General features: G+C 39.7%; 1 protein-coding gene across 3 annotated transcripts in view; it reads left to right on the top strand.

The window, feature by feature from the left end:
• Positions 1–17104, top strand: part of map4l (microtubule associated protein 4 like) — a 104243-nt gene that overhangs the window by 32953 nt on the left and 54186 nt on the right. For all 3 annotated transcript variants that reach the window (XM_037084849.1, XM_037084848.1, XM_037084847.1), the window contains exons 3-6: positions 6344–6430; positions 7778–7855; positions 9163–9402; positions 14023–15339. In XM_037084849.1, coding sequence (XP_036940744.1) covers positions 6344–6430; positions 7778–7855; positions 9163–9402; positions 14023–15339 — 1722 coding nt within the window. The remainder of the gene's footprint in view (positions 1–6343; positions 6431–7777; positions 7856–9162; positions 9403–14022; positions 15340–17104) is intronic.

Genomic DNA, 17104 nt, shown 5'->3' with positions numbered 1-17104 from the left:
CCTTATCTGTCCCTCACTTCTCACCCTTCCCCTGTTTCCTTCTCTCTAAGTGCTTGTCTCTCTCCAGAGATAGTGACAGCTGTGACTAAGGATAGAATGCTGTAGTTTGACACTAACCTCCCCTGTCCTTGACTTTGAGAGAAGACCGAGACCTTAGCCTTTGCAATAGACACACACAAATATTAGCTGGATGAAAGTGGGAGGAGGGGACAGGGACAGGTCAAGGAGAAAGATAGGATCATTGTGTCTTTTCAATGTATGTTAAGTGAAAATGTCTAAACATCCAGGAAACAAAGTCATGACATGGTAGTCATGAATACAATGATTTTAAAAAATGATAGGATTTATTGCAAAACATAAGGAGTGAACCTCAAATTCAGACCATGGCACAACATTGAAATTAAAGTATTTCATCTTGACCTTGTTGCCCAACTGTAACTGACCCATAAGATGTTTCTCTAAATATAGAGTCAGCAGGTTTGCCCAGAGGCTGACTTCCTTCAACTGGCATCTGTACTCTTGCTGTGAGCTTAAGTGCAGCTGGGTTCAGTCAGGGTGCCCATATAGTGTATGGGCCATCATCGCCAAGTGCACATCAGCCCTTCGATCCCTTTAGAGGCCCTGCACAGCAGACAGTCCTGCATTCTGACCTCTGTGAAGACACATATGAGCTGTAGGCCATGCAAGCACCCTTAAAGCTATACTGCAACAGTTAGTGTTTCCATTTCATTCGGAGCATGTTTTAGAGACAGATATGACAAATTGAGGAAGCATAGGCCACATATCAGGACTTAGTTTAAGACCGCCTCCCCTTTAGCCTCTGATAGCAGGTACGTTATCACAGCCTCCTCCACTGTCACCATGTTTGTTGTACTTCACTATGAACCCCGAGATGCTCTCTACTGGATGTATTGCTTAACATCCATAGCAATGTAAAGAGCGTGTTTGGGCAGTCATGGTCATATCATTTGATATGGGTGTATTTTCATACATAAAGCAGGCATAAATGAGCCTTCACAGGTTCCCTTGTTAACTTGCTTACATTTACTTCTCAAGTTCCTGTATTGAAATTCTTTCTTCTATACCCATTCCTAGTAGTTGTCATTATATAAGGTTGGGCAAGAATATTCTATACTCTGTTATTATCAGTGAGTGCCATAAAACCAAAACCTACAATGTTAGTCTGTCTTTCAATACTTTGCTCACAAATACATGGCTTTGAAAAAGCGCAGTAATTTCCTCTAACAGGAGGAAGTGTATTTGCTAGGGACTATTTTCATTTAGAGATTAATCCACATTTCGTGCTCTAATGAATAGAAAGGCCAGGACAATGAATGTGAGGAAAATTAAGTGTGTGTGTGTGTGTGTGTGTGTGTGTGTGTGTGTGTGTGTGTGTGTGTGTGTGTGTGTGTGTGTGTGTGTGTGTGTGTGTGTGTGTTCATGGTAATGAATTAACCTGTCACCTAGTGCAACAGTGTGATGTGATGTTTAACTATGTAAAATCAAGTTAATACTTGTCAGCAGGATGGTACAACCAGTCCATGTTCAGCACAGGGATGAGCCTGTCAAAGTGTATTTGTTCAAACTATGCAATGAAGGCTATTTTTGTGGTGGTTCCCCACTTGTGTCTCTTAGCTGTGTTTCTAAGAGCTTCCAGTCAAGTGATGCAGAAACTCCATAAAAAGCACCTTTGAAAAAAAGGTGTTTGACCTTGAGGCTTGATACTGGCTGCTGTCCTCAATGTACTGTCTGGATTCAGACTCGTACGCACATGCCGTATGTCTGAGAGGGAAAAAATGCAATATATACATATATACACACACACACACACACACACACACACATATATATATATATATGTATATATATATATATATATATATATATATATATATATATATATAAATATATATATATATATATATATATATATATATATATATATATATTTATATATACCATCATTGTCAACATATTTCTAAGTAAGAAATAAGAGAAGGAAGCAAGCAGCCACACAGCCTTTTAGAGAAGCAAAGTAGATACTCCAAGCAAGTAAAAATGTTCCATACTATTAGTGATAGTCATAGCTTTCAGAAACAGTGGTGACATTCAGATTGCCCTTACATGTATTGTCAAGAACCCCTTTTTGCAGCTCGTTAGCTAGTCATAAGGATAGGACAGGATGCCACAGTATCAGTATCAGACTGACTTTCACTGATCAAGACAGTTAGCCTAACAGCTAGCCCTGACGCAACAGTGAAAGACTCTCCACTCTCACCAAGAACCAGACTGTCACTTTTTAAAGAGGACACAGCAGACAGACACAGCAGTGTGTGTATAAAGTCTGTCTAAGCAAACTTTTTTGTTACAGTGTTTTAGCACAAGATGCAGGAGTTTCAGCACAAAAAAATGCTTTATTTACAAATATTATATGAAAACTAAGTTGATTCAATGAAAAACAAGCACCCTCAATGGAAGATGTCATCGTCCCACAAAAAAAGAAAAGATAAGCAATGTCACCAGAGGCTTTTTCAAGAGCACTACGCAACTCTGCCATTAACGGTTGAATCACTAACACCTTATGTTAGCACTTTACCAATCGTACACTAGCTCATACGGAACATCACACGCTCTGGCCCACTGGCACCTGTTGCAAGCCACACAGAGCATTTAAAACCACCTGGCCCAACTGTGAATAGAATCAGGTGTGCACCTTCACAGGAGGAAGAAGGGAAGAGGGGGCCACCTGAAGGAAAACAAACAACACACACGGCCACAACTCAGAGTCGCAACAGTAACCTTAAACAGTCTGTTAAGACATTTAAGGGGCACTATGGAACTTCTGTGTTGTGCTGCAGCCTGTTGTTACTTTATGTTAGTTTCTAAACTAACGTCAGCTACTGTAGCTCTCTGTTAGCAGAGTGGGGACAGGCACAGAGAAGAGGCACTAGACAATGTACACAAAGTCACTATCCTTTAAACAAGGACAGACAGACATGACATAGAGAGAGATCCACAAGCAGGAAAATTAGACAGAGATAAGAATCCTGTGCCATTTGTCCACAATGACTCTGCAGTTATGTGTGTGTGTGTGTGTGTGTGTGTGTGTGTGTGTGTGTGTGTCAACTGAATGTAACCTCAGCAGTACATGCATGTCTTACCTTTACAGACTAAAAATAGATACGTCCATGAAGAAACGCTTGTGCTCACAGACCATTCACTCTTGATCCAGTGAGTGTAGACTCTATTATTCATGATCGCCACCATTATACTGATATTGGCCTTCTGCCAAAAATATGAGTCCTTGTATCCCCTGAATGTGTTTGATAGAAAACAGGCTTTTAGTTTGAGTGTAACAAACAGCATCTCTTTATAACAGAGACGTGTTTATAGGAGTCACCTGAAGTGTCTCTATCTGTAGCTGCTCTGTGTTGTTGGCCACATGGTCTGTGTTTCAGATACAGATACACACTTTATTAAAGGTGCCATGTCGCAGGAGGCTAATGCATGCGAAAGAAACAGGGATCACATTGGGTTGCTGTAGCTCAGGAGGTAGAGAATGTCATCTAGTAATGGGAAGGTCACTGGTTCAAATCCCTTGCTCCCCCCAGCTGCATGTCAAAGTGTTCTTGAGCAAGATACTGGACCCTGAATTGCTTCTAATGATCTAATGACCAATTGGCACCTTGCATGGCAACTGCTTTGAGCAGTCAGTAGACTGGAGAAGTGCTATAGAAATGCAAGTCCATTTGAACTCGATCCAGCTGTTTTGATACAACATTACACAGGCCAAGATAATATTCAATTATAATCATTTAAACAGGAAATATCTGAGAATTGTCAACACATATTTGTGTCTAGTGGAAAGGGAAGGTAAAGTGAATCGCCAAAATGCAACCTAGGCTTTTTCTCTGAATGTATACGAGTCAAACCTTCGTGTAAAAGCATAATTACGATGAAAGAGGTTTTTGATTTTCATTTTTGGGTCAAACTCATTTTCATTGGGAGTGCTAGGGCACTTTAGTGATAGCATCAAAATCTCTATTTTCAAAACAGTAAGAAGATTCAACACAACATGAACTTTGCTGGTAGTATCACCAGGGTCTCTACACATGAACACCAGCACTGAGAACATTGTTTGTGTACACAGAGTTTACTAAAAATAGAGTTTTTGAACAGCTCACATCAGTAGCTGTTTTCTCCGCTCGCTGCTGTCCTGCCAGTGAGAAGTGTCGATCTCCGATTGCAATGTAACATTGAGGACAGTTATGGTGGAACGCTAAAGCTTAGTTCTATATAAATGCAAGAATAATTCATTGTTTTGTCATTAGCCAAAAACAATATTGACCTTGAAGTTGAAAAAGGAGCCTCATATAAGAAACAATACTAAAATCAAAAGCTGGAAAAGTCACGTCAGATCCCGCATGGATAGTTGTTGCTGGAAGACAGTAGTTCCACCTGAACTGTCCTCCAGGTTATGTCGTATTCAGAGATTGATACTTCTCGGCTGCCATGATGACGGCGAGCGGAACAAGCTACTGCTAACATGAGTTGTTCAAAAACTTTCTTTTTAGTAAACTCTGTGTACACAAACAATGTTCTCAATGCTGGTGTTCGCATGTAGAGACCCTGGTGATACTACCAGCAAAGTTTCATGTTGCTTCGAGCCTTCTTAGTGTTGTAAAAATAGAGTTTTGATCCTATCGCTAATTTGCCCATAGCACTCCCATTTAAAATGATTTAGACCCGAAAACGAAAATACAGTAAATCTTAAAAGTGCCTCTTTCCTTGTAATTATGCTTTTACACAAAGGTTTGACTCATATACATTCACAAATAAAGACTAAGTTGCATTTTGGTGAGAGTTTCACTTTAATGCTGGAAAAAGGGGCATTTATTCAAATACTGTACCTAAAAGTATTTGTACTGTGATTATATCCATTCTATATATGTCTTTTGAATGCAGTGTTACTTATGTTTTGAACATTTATCAATGATACTAACCTAACAGCACCGATAATGACGTAACACAAATAGGAGCCATTTTTGTTTTTGCATACTGAGGGATTTAACTTACTATATTTTACTGATGATGATACTTCTACACATGTTGTTGCTTCTTCTGTAAAGAGGAACACATAAGGAACACTACTGGGAATCTACAGAATGTTTTAAAAACCTCAGGACAAGATAATTGTCATCAAAACCCCCCAATATCAAAGAAAGGGTTAGGATAAAAATATATATTCCTCCTTGTGTCTTGTTTTAATTGATATTGTATGTGTCACAAATGAGGCAGAGCAGGACAACAATAAAAGCACGCAAAGAGTTAGATAGCTCTATAAAGCTTGTGTTGTAAATGTCTAGACGATCAAATGTTTTGAACATACAGATGCAACAACAGTAAAAACAGCTATAATAATTGATAATGAAAACGGAGATTAACAACACGAAAAGTATACTCGGGTTGGATTTTCCATCACAGGACGTGCACACTATAACACCACTTGCAATTAACAGCACATTTGTGAAGGTCACACTGTTTAACTTTGTTACCTTTGTTGACAGGTGTTTGTTGAATTCTGTGATGTTTTTTACAGAAATATGGATTTGTAAAACATATCTATGTATTTTTATTTTAATGGAATCAGCAGTGTAAGCCTTCTCTTTGTGTGTTCTTTTGATTTCTTTTGTACAGTAGCACTGATCTTCACTCCTCCTACTGCTTTGCCCTACCACTAATGTGATGTTCAATAGCATTTTATACATAGTATGTATCACTAGTGTATGTGTGAGTGTTGTTATGCTTGTCTTGGTATGTGTGCCTCAGCTGGTGGTGCATCGATCCTTACAGACACATCTGACAACACCAAGCGTTGCCTTGGGTACCGCACATGCTGTCATCATCTTGCATAACCATGGTGATAGTCACTTCAGCGTGTGGCTGACATGCCCCTTCACTGTCAAAAGATGTACACAGCATGACACACACACACACACACACACACACACACACACACACACACACACACACACACACACACACACACACACACACACAGTCGCAGGCTCTAGAGGCTGGTTTGGGGAAGCATGACCTGTTTGGTGGTTAAACAGCTGACAGAGCGGAGTGACACACAGCTTTAGGTATGTCCCACTACTTGGAGAGTTTTAAAAGGAAACGTGCCGGATGCATGTGACAATCTTAAATAGCTAATAGTATGAATATCTGAATATATAGTATATATCACAACTGAAAATGTGTTATTGTGAGTAATCTTGGCAAGTTATGTTTCTGTTTGTTGATTGGCGATAATGGTGATAATGCCCTTAATCTCCTTTAGGTCCAGGGATGATGTCATCAATGATCTCTTCAGGGGGACGCCAAGACCCACCAGGACAGCCTGCCTTCAGCTCCGACTACATGTCTGGTGAGGATGGAGGGAGAGCCAGTCATATCAGATGGTTTTCCCCTCTAGTATAGTTTGCACAGAAGTTGGAGTCATCTTTTCTTTCTCTTTTTGCTATTTTGAGGGGGCTGTTGGGCCACTGTAGATCAATCCTAATAGTCATGGTAGTGCTTTATAATAACATATACATATACATTGTTAATGAATGGTATTTATATAGTTAATTAAACTGGTAACATTATGCAATGAGGGTACATTAATTAATAATAGTTAATGTAGTAATAATCAGTAACTAATTGTCAGTTAATAGTTAACTAATGTGTCCGAATAACTATTGTGTTATGTTAAGGTGTTGATTAATACATTATTTCGTTATTGATCAATAATGACAATTACAAGGATACAGCTGACTAGTAACAATCAAAGAAACGTGTTATAAACCATTTATTAAGCAATTTTTAGCTACTATAAAGTTACAGCTGATGTTTATAATCTTTTACAACTGCTTAATAAATTATTTATGAAGCATTTTAACAAAAGTTGAATTTACTATGAATATACCATTTATGGATAATGATAAAGTGTTAGTATACTTAGATTTCATGACACTTTCGGGCAAAAGCTTCATGGCTTTAATGAATATTAAAAGCTTGAAATGTGTGTATGTAAATTTTGTGAAACTATAAAAGTGGTCTGCATTTACATTTGGGTACGAAAAACTAGAGAACCCACACCATAATGACATCACATTCATCATGTGAATGTTAAATCAAGCGCTGTTCTTTAACATATTCCTCAAATGCATGTTACCATCAACATTGACTCAAAAGTTGTTTTTCTATAAGACTTCATTGTGTTTTCTCTTTGCTGCTATGCACAAATCTGCTCACTAGCCTTGTTGTCTTGTTATAGTTACAGAAGGGAAACACAGGCGTTACCAAGAAAACATTAATGATGGCTCAGTATGCACAATAATAGCATGAATAGCATGTATCATATGAGCCTGAAACTCAACAGAATCATCCATTTTGTTATGAACACCTGTGGTATCCCAACTGTAACATGTTGTATTATAAAAAAAAAAAATTGTTAGATTTCTGTCTATTTTTGGTATTTCTAAACTTTACATATGTAAACATTAAGGTCCTGTTGAATGTTTCCAAAGTCTCACATTCTCTCGGGTTCATTTCATTCTGCTCCTTATCTCTCCTCATCGTTTACATCTTTTTCTCTTTCCTTCCTCTCATTTGAACTCTTTCCCTATCTGGCTCTCTGTCCTCTCTATCCTCTCTGATTCTCAATTTTTTCCTCTCTCTGTCACCCTTCCCTCTGTCTGTCTGTCTGTCTGTCTTTTTCTCTCTCTCTCAGGTCCTATCATGGGTGGAAGAGCAGATCAGTGGAGCCTGAACAAGACGAAGGACAGCAGCGTGCCTGACTCATTTCTAGGTCCACTTTACTTTTTCACCTACCATGTCCTTTTAACCTCTAACTACATACTCTGAGGGAGGTTATATTATCCCTGCTCTTCATTTATATCTGGAGATACTGAATGTGTAGAAACTAAGACTTAATTTGGCTGAAATTGGTCATTTAAATTTGCCGCAAAGATTCATTTGAAATGATGTGGTCACGATATGAATTCAGCTCTGGCTTTATGAAATATTTTGATAATTATTTAGCTGTAGATGTCTTGTTTTCTTGGCAGTTCATAAGACAGTTCATTATCTAGTGACAAGCTGGTATTTTGTGCAAAAATGTATATATCAACAGTGATATACAGGCCTGTGACAAAGAGTGATTTTCTGACATCAATATATATAACGATATGGGAAATATATGGAAAATCTAAACATTTAAAATTTTCTTTGCAATTTACGATGCAGGATATGGTAAATGATGAAGGTAGAGAGAGGGCAGAAACCAAATCAGAATGAATGTGTGCTCATGAAGAGACAAACATGAAAAATGTTTTTTTCAGTGTGCAGTTTTCTGATGTGAGAGTCTGCTTGGCCTCATCTCAGTAATTCACTTGTAATGTTTTCACTCAAGTCATTTTATGAGTTTTTGCACTAATGTGACACATCTGGTATATATTTAGTAACTGATATAGTTTTCATAAAATACCCAAATTGTCTGGCTATTTTCTACATTTTCTACATTCTTCATTATTAATGTAGCATCCAGAATGAGGGTAGTTTTGCAGGCACACAGCAGGATTTCCATGCAGTGTATGCTAACTTCACTTATGTTTCATACGTTTGGTGAAAAACAGAGCCTAGTTCAGTGCAGACTTTGTGTGTAGTCTCACTAAGTATTATCATTACTACTAGCTGCCACTTCTCTGAGGAATGCCATGTGTTATGTTAACTAGCCACTGCTTACAGGCTAAGCTAGGCAGGTGGGAGATTTTAAAATGCAAAGAACACATTAAAAGGTACTGTTTAAGTGTGTTTTGACTTGTTCCCAGCAAATAGCTTAAAAGAAAGAAAGAAAGAAAAAGAAATATATATCCGGAGATGCAACAAATTGCTGAGGTACAGTTTTGTAGGATTTGGCCAGGATTTTAGTTTAAAACATTAAAAAATGAAGTAACATTATCAAAAGACTGTGAAGCACTATTATAGCATTTTCATCTGCTGTTCAGTTTTTGCTCAAATGTATCAATTGTAATTATTCATGTTCAATATATTGCATATACTTAATAAGTTATATACATGTTGGTGATGTATCTCTATCTCCTGTGTCTCCATCAGGCTTCTCTCAGTCTGGGATGGGAGGGACCATGGGGTCCAGCATGCCGCCATTCCAGACAAGTATGAGCTCCACTCTGGGCCAGACTGGGATTGTGTCAGCTATGGACACTCAGAAGAGTTCAGGCTTGTTTGGCATGGATAACAAAACCACCAGTAACACCAGTGGAAGCAGTCCATTTAAAACCGGTGATATGTTCTCTTCTGGTGGCCCAGGAATCCACTCTTTGGATCATTCTACAGGTATTAGAAACAGGGTTGGTTGCATGTTTCACTGTATGCTGGGGGCAGAAGGGGAGAGTGGAGTCAGTCAGGAGAATGAGAAAAGACGAGGGAGTAAGGATATATGTAGTGTGGTTTTAGGTTACATAACCCTCTTTAGAGGATATCTGGATGATTTAGTTCACTCGGCAGTTAGAACACTAAAATGCTGAAAAATCTAAATCCTTGTCGTATCTTAAATATATTCAAATCTAAGATTACATCCTAATCTTATTTATAGTCCACAGTGCAAGCCTACCAAACAGTTGGTACAGGCTTCTGAGTACGCCAGCTGGAGCAGGTGGTGACTGAGGTATACAACCTGATCCCACAGGACAGCTTTCAGCAGCAGAGGGCAGCCTTTTCTAGTTGTTTTCACTATAGATGGAGCAGCTCCAGCTCGCTGGCTGCCTCATGGCTTAATGCTCTGAGCATGCTGCTCTCTTTGTCTACTGATGAACTGGATCAAGAGACAGATGGGACATTGCAATGACCCTTTTCAATAACAAACACAGGACAACCCATAGTTTTGTGTCTTAAGGAGTCACTGGAGTCTGATGAGAAGAAAACAGTGTGTAGGTTGCTCACAGCTCATGCCTTTTGCTGTGTTCGTCATAGAGACAGTGCCACAAAAAATATTTCATCATGTGAACATGTTTGTAGGTTCAGTCAGACCGTTAGTCCTCCAAACAGAAAAGCTTCATCGTGTGAATGAAAAGGTCAACAGCTAAAGATTTTAACAACAGTACACCAAAGCCCTCGACTGAACTTTAGATATGACTCAGCATCTGAGTTGGTCTTAAACAGCCACCACTCATATTCAGGGTTAGATTTTCTTCTCCTCTCTTTTCTGTTTTGTTGATTTACTAAAGATAGCCCCACTAGCTTAAAGCCAGCTAGCAGCACAGGCTGGTTGTTATGCAACAATTACTAGTCTAGTTTAGTCACTATTAAAAAGAGATGTGATGCATTAGTGACACAGATGACAGTGCACTTAAGGACATTTCAACAGCCTTCATGTAGAAACCAAGGATGAATTGAGAAAAGATTGTCTGTTACCAGAAATGATTTGCTACGTGACAGTAGAATTAATGGGTCTTATGATGGCTGTCACACATTTCACTTAGTCTTTAGAATGAAAATTGTAGTTGTAATTGACCATATGACCCTAGAAATAACCACCATCACTGTAGTGATGTAACCATGTGCTGCTATTTTGTCTCAGGCCAACCGCTTCGACATGCAAAATATCTGTGGACAGTATGTGAAAGGGCCAATCCTGTTACATAATTTAGATGAAAACAATGAATCATTTAATGTAAGCTCAAAAATCAAATCCAAATCTTTGATTTTGTTATTGCAAATTTTACTTATTTGTTATATTTTCTTGTAAAATATGCAGCCTGTGGCCTGATACCACTATAAGCTGTCTTTAGTAGTGAATTCTTTCATGTAAAAACAGGTTTCTGCTTACGCGCGAGAGGTAGAAAACAAACCAAGATGACTGAGATCTCACATAAATCAGCATGAAATCTTGTTCTTGTGCCTTAAACTGCACAACTCACGTTGTAAAGCATGTGAAATTCCTTGTTTGAAGGCTACCTTCTTTGTGGCCCGGCATAGTTATTAGGTCTACATATGTGATAGAGCCCCTGATTTTATATGGTGCAAAGGACTAGACAATTATTTTTCACAGAACTGGTTGAAGATGTTATAACTGTAATATAGTATCCATGATCTGGAGGTACTAATGACAATAAAGGGTATCACCACCAATTATCCAATTTTAATGAGTACTAGTGTACATTGTTTTGTGGCTCCAGAGGGAGCTGCATGTAACCTGATAAACTGCCTTCAGTGAGGTCACCAAGTGGTTAAAAAAAAACAAAAAAACAACAACAACAAGTTTTTCTAGAGCTACATGACTTCTGCAGGACACTGACAGCACATCACCCAACTACCCTGCTGCTCTGTCTGTGTTGCCTGTTCTGGAAGTCCTCTTCACACCCATTCATCTGTCTGTACAGGTACCAGTGAGTTTTAGTGTGATTGAACCCCACAAAATTTCCGATTCCCAATCTCACACACCACACTTTTGCATAAGCAATGTGTTTGAGGCAGCCAGCACGCCAACATTAACATTTCTCTTGGCCATTAGCCAGACTCGAGATTAAGATGTACTTACTCCCATTAAATACCTTATCACATTAAATATAAATGATAAAGCCCTGGCCTCATCTCCTCTTCACACTATTTATAGCTGAGGATGCATCTGAGGTGAAGGGGGGAAAAAGCAACTGCGATTCATTTAGAAATACAGGGAAAGTGCCAGATTTAGAGAGGAATGCCGCTTTTACTGGCTTCACATTATGTCCAGGGATGTAAGACAGATTGAGAGGAAAAGAGGAGATGGGAGGAATGATAAATTAAACCGGAACAGGACATGATGAGCAGAATGAGAGGGGTGTTTTGCTCAGTTTTATTTATACATTTTTCCCTCTGTCTGTCTGTTTGTATTTATCTGTTCATCGTTCTGTGCCTCGTTTCCTCTGAGCTTATTGGAAATAAGTGAGAAATATGGCTTCACAGGAAAAAAGCAGCACCCAACTGTGATGTCTTCAGTCCCAAACAACAACATAGTGGGAACAGACAAATGAGGGGATAATTTCACTGCAACCAGAATTCATTTTGTTGTTTGTCTAAGCTTGCATGTGCACAGTTTGTTATTGTTTTGTGATATTGCAACACATTCCACATCCGTAATGTTTGATGTGCCCTATGCTCATTTAAGTCTTTCTGCATGTGTGACAATGACCCATTTATTATCACCATTGTTCAGACATGCATACATTTAGTTTTAATCATGTACCTGATTCATTTACTTTGTTACCAGTGTTTGTTTTTTTTTCTATGTTGTGAGTGCCTGCTTCCTATACAAGACCTGGTTTTCCCCCCTGGATGATGATGATGATGATGATGATGATGATGATGATGATGATGCTGATGCTGATGATGATGCTGATGATGATGAAGTGTAAAAGAAAGAGAGAATCACACAAGTTTTTTTCTTTAACTAAAAAGAGCTTTTTTTATGTCCATTTGAGACTCTGTGCAGCTGAGCATTTACATGATATGACCAGATTTCAACTTTACCATATTCATTGGAAATGATATAGACTGACCTTGTAATGACCACAAGCCAGGGTCTCAAAACAGTATTAGGCTTCTTTTAAAGATAAAACATTTAGATGTACAGTAGACCTCCAGCAATTTGGGAAATTAGAATAAAACCACTGTTTTACATCACATGTAAATGTAACTCATCCTGGCAGAGATGAGACACAGCCATGCAAATCAGTCAGAGCAAAGTCTTATCACCCAATGCCCAGTGCTAAACCACTTTTTGCTATTAAACAGCACCTGTAAATATCTGTCTTAATAAATTGATCATGCCCGCTCAATCAAATGAAGGCTTTATAGAACCATAGAAAATCTGTGACAGGTAAGTACAGTTGAATGTATTTATAAAAGCAGGTACCATCACATACAACTTATTCTGAGAAAAGGTCAAATGGTTGTGTCAAAGGAGCTTAAAAGCATTCAGACTATGGTTACTATGGCTGGAATCAGCAGTGTATGCAGAGTCATTGCTTATGTGTTTATTTACAGGTGCATCTCAAATGATTAGAATATCATGGAAAGGGTAATTTTTCTCCAAATTTTGGAGATGCACCTTTAAATTCATCATCCAATGTTTACTATCATAGAAGCCGATTCGACTGGTGACACCACCCCATCTCATCAGGTTTCAGTGTACACTACAATGAAAGTCATGGAAATGCCTCTCTTCCTCCAAGTTCCACAATGACACTAACACAGATTATCTTTCATTCTTGAGCATAAGGGACATTCTGTAGTATATTTTATTTGAGGGCTCTAGGTAGTCACGTAATGGGCTTGTCTTTGCATTAATGTGCCCTTGAGCCAAAGGCCTTAAGCAGGGATAAGAAGTGTGCAGGCTCACATCTGTTGAGCTAAGTTTTGCAACTTTTCTTCTATAAACATGCAATAGAACTACACAAAACCTGTGAGCAGACATTGGTGTGTTAATTCTTTCTAAAGTTCCCCTTTGAAAATAGGGTAGTCTCAACTATTCAGCTACTATTTATGTGTGCAAACAGCCTCTGCGTAAGTACACCTTGACTCTTTACAGTATACTGGCATGTTCACTGGAGTGGTTTAATCACAGCTATCCTAATCCTAACCATTGTCCTTACATTAATCTATTCAACAAACCATCAAACCACATGCAAAAATAAAAAAATGGTATCCATTAGTTTGTCTGACTCTAAGAAGACACTAATTCTGTGACAGCTACTACAGCTCCCCATTTAAAACATCACTTCAACTGGTATGTACCATACAGTTTTGATGAGACCAGTCATTATAATCATTTTCTATTTTAAAACAGTAAACAATGTAGACATGAAGCGTTGAAAACCCCCTATGGTAACCACAATCTGATGGCTTTTTGGCAGGTGATTCTCTGACACAGTATGTGATTGGTTCCTCCTCTTATAAAACCCTCCCCCCCCTCGGCAGCTGCCATCCTCTCTCCCAGCGGCTCAATGGATGACAGCAGTCCCACTTCCTCCAACTCCGAATCTCTCAGCCCTGAGAGAGTGGGGCTGGGGGGCGAGGCTGGAAAGCAGCAGCAGAGACGGAAGAGGAAGAAGAGGAAGGGCCACGAGGAGGTCTACAACTTCTTGGATAGCGAGGAGTGTAACATCGGCCAATCAGACAAGCATGGGGTGCTGGATAAGGGCGGACAGGAGGCGGAGGAGGACGAGGATGAGGAGGAGAACTGGGAGTGGGAGATCAGAGAGAGTGGAGGAGGGGGTAGAGTGAAAAGCAAGAAGACTAAGAGTAGGGCAAGACTTCCAGAGGAGTGGGGAGCGCCCCAACTGCCCATCTCTACAGTTGCACTTACCGGCATTACAGTGACCAAATCTGGCCCCTCTGACTCCAAAGCTCCATATTACAGCCCTAACCCTGTTTTGCCCTCTGCCCCTGAAAAAATACCCACAAGTTTCACCAACCATTCCCATGCTAGTCTTGTAACAGATTCATCTCCACGCTCCTACGAACCGATGTGTGTAGATGAATTCCCTTTGTCTGCTAAAGATGGCCCAAACGCAAACGTAGAGAAAGTTTCAACATGCAGACCTGAACCTAACTCTAGCTCAGCACCCAGCCCTGCCTGCAAGACTAGTGTCGCAGGGGATGTTAGCGGTAGTCTAGCATTAATGACAGGGGACAATCTGAGCCCAGTCTCCCAGACCTTCTCTTTCCTGGATTCAGTCCTCCAGACCCCTCCAGGCTCCACTCCTGACTCACAGACCACCACCCCTCTCACCAACACCCCCTCCCTTGCTACTTCTGCCCTGACAAAGTCCACCCCTACAGAAACCATCATCCCTGCCTCACAAGCCAGTTCTATTTACAACCCCTTCAAGAGCACTCCAGACCTTCCTCCTAGTTCTGCTTTGTCCACCAACCCATCACCCTTAGCTGCCACAGTCACTCACCCTCCAACATTTGCAGTTGGATCAGCCCTCAATGTTGATGCCAAGCCTTTTGTCCCCTCAGCTACACTCATGTCCTCTTTAGCCTCCCCAGGAACCACTGCTGATGTGCCCACTATTCCCTCAGCCATGCCCCTTAGTTCCTCAGCTCCTCCCTGTAAGAATGAAGGCAGTCCTACATCATCACAAGTCACTCCCCCTAAAAGTGTAGCCCCGCCTGTTAGCCAAGCTACAGCCACCCCCCTGCCCTCCATCACCCCCGCAGTCCTACCCTCTCTCCCTGCACACTCAGAGCACCAGGAGTCCTCGTCGTCACAGCGCTCCCCACTGGAAGGTTGGTGAACTACAGGGAAGATTATGAATAACATGGGGCTAATTTCAACACATTGATTGTAGGTTAAGATAGCAGGAAGTAACTACTATTTGTAGCCCTGTATGCATGGCTCTTGTCTGTCGATTGAGCACCAGGTCTTCTTGATCCTTTTCTTTCTGTTTTTATGTTAACCAGGGCCTGAGAGATAGATATAGAAGAGCTTATGCCTAATCAGTTTTTAAGATATTTATACCTACAATACATCAACACACAAATCAGCTCTTCATTGCCATTTGAGACATTCTCAAGAAATAGTTTAATCTTAAAAAAAAAAAAAAAAAAAAAAAAAAACAGATTTGTGTCCAGGTATAAAACTCTACCCAACTGTTGGGATGATTATGAAAGACAAATGTACAGTGCTGGTCAGGCATTACCAAACTGCAAAGGTACCGTGATGTTGCCTGATTTGATTTCCCTCTGCCTGTCTGTGTGTATCTGTAACCATGATCATAACAGTTGTATTACTTGCTGCTGATAGCTACTATCTATGCTTGCTCAAATGTCTAATCTTTCATCTGATCGTCAGCTTCCTGTGTTATCTTCCACTATCTCCTTTTTGTCTGTAGTAACACAAACATAACCTGGGTCCTTGCATGCCATTTAGATTTATAATGTCAATATATAGCTGTCAGTTTATTTAACTTGTGTCCAAAACACTCTAGTCATATGAATTACATTGATCTGCCACAAAATTTAAAAGACGAACAGATGAAGCAAATAACATTGATGATCTTGTTACAAGGGTTTCCCAGCAGATCATTGCATTGTAACAAGATGATCAATGCTATATGAAATATACATTAATTGAACCCACTACAACCACTACTTGTTAAACTACTACACTCTGTGGCTGCTTAATTATGTACACTTGTGCAACATTTTGCAATTCAATACAACAGCTTTGCTATAGGTTCTGCTTTATGTATGTTTCTTTAATGCACAACACCATCACTAACTATGACCTGGCAAATCTGCAAAACTGTTGTATTTGATGCAATAGATTGTACAGGAATACCTTAAGCTGTCAGAGGGTGTTTTTGTCAGGTCCAGAATAAACTCTCAAGCTCAGAGATTTACAGATTTATTTTTAGCCATTTGTCACTTTTTGCAATTCAAAGACCCACTGCAATTTATAGGTTTAAAATGTCTATTCCTGTTCCCATTAAAATTCAAGCCCAGGTTAAAATCTGTCTGTCTGGTATGTTATCCTAAATGGTAAATAGGATCACCTTCAGATATCATGGTTTCCCCAGTCACTACAACAGAATGACAGAGCAGCACACCCTCGACATTGAGCAAGTCTAAAAAAAAGTTGTGTATCTGACATAACTTTGACAGATATATTTGACCACCCTCATGAGCGTGACAACCATGTAGTGCCAAAGCCAGCTGCCCTTTTGGCCTGCCTGACCTCTTATACACTGGGGAAACCCTGATCTGACCTCAGTCTAATGCTTCCTCCTCCTGATAACGCTGGGTTTCCTGAGCACTTTGTCTCTGGCTGCATCCCAGTCTGCTGAATGAAGCTTTATTTTCCAGTGTGATTCTCTCTATGCTTCTCCTCAGCACCTTCTCACTACTGAAGTCTGACCCAGTACTTGACATTATGTGTGAAATGTGTGTTAACAGCTCTTGATCAATTAATTGAATCTGACTCTGTAGCTCTAGCCTCAAAAATTCTGATACTGTAGGTCATACTTCTGACATAATCTCATTCACTAAGACA

This window comes from Acanthopagrus latus, chromosome 21 (genome assembly GCF_904848185.1).
Source record: "Acanthopagrus latus isolate v.2019 chromosome 21, fAcaLat1.1, whole genome shotgun sequence".
Taxonomy (NCBI): Eukaryota; Metazoa; Chordata; class Actinopteri; order Spariformes; family Sparidae; genus Acanthopagrus; species Acanthopagrus latus.
Note: the sequence above shows the minus strand (reverse complement) of the source record. Positions and strands in the feature narration are given on the sequence as shown.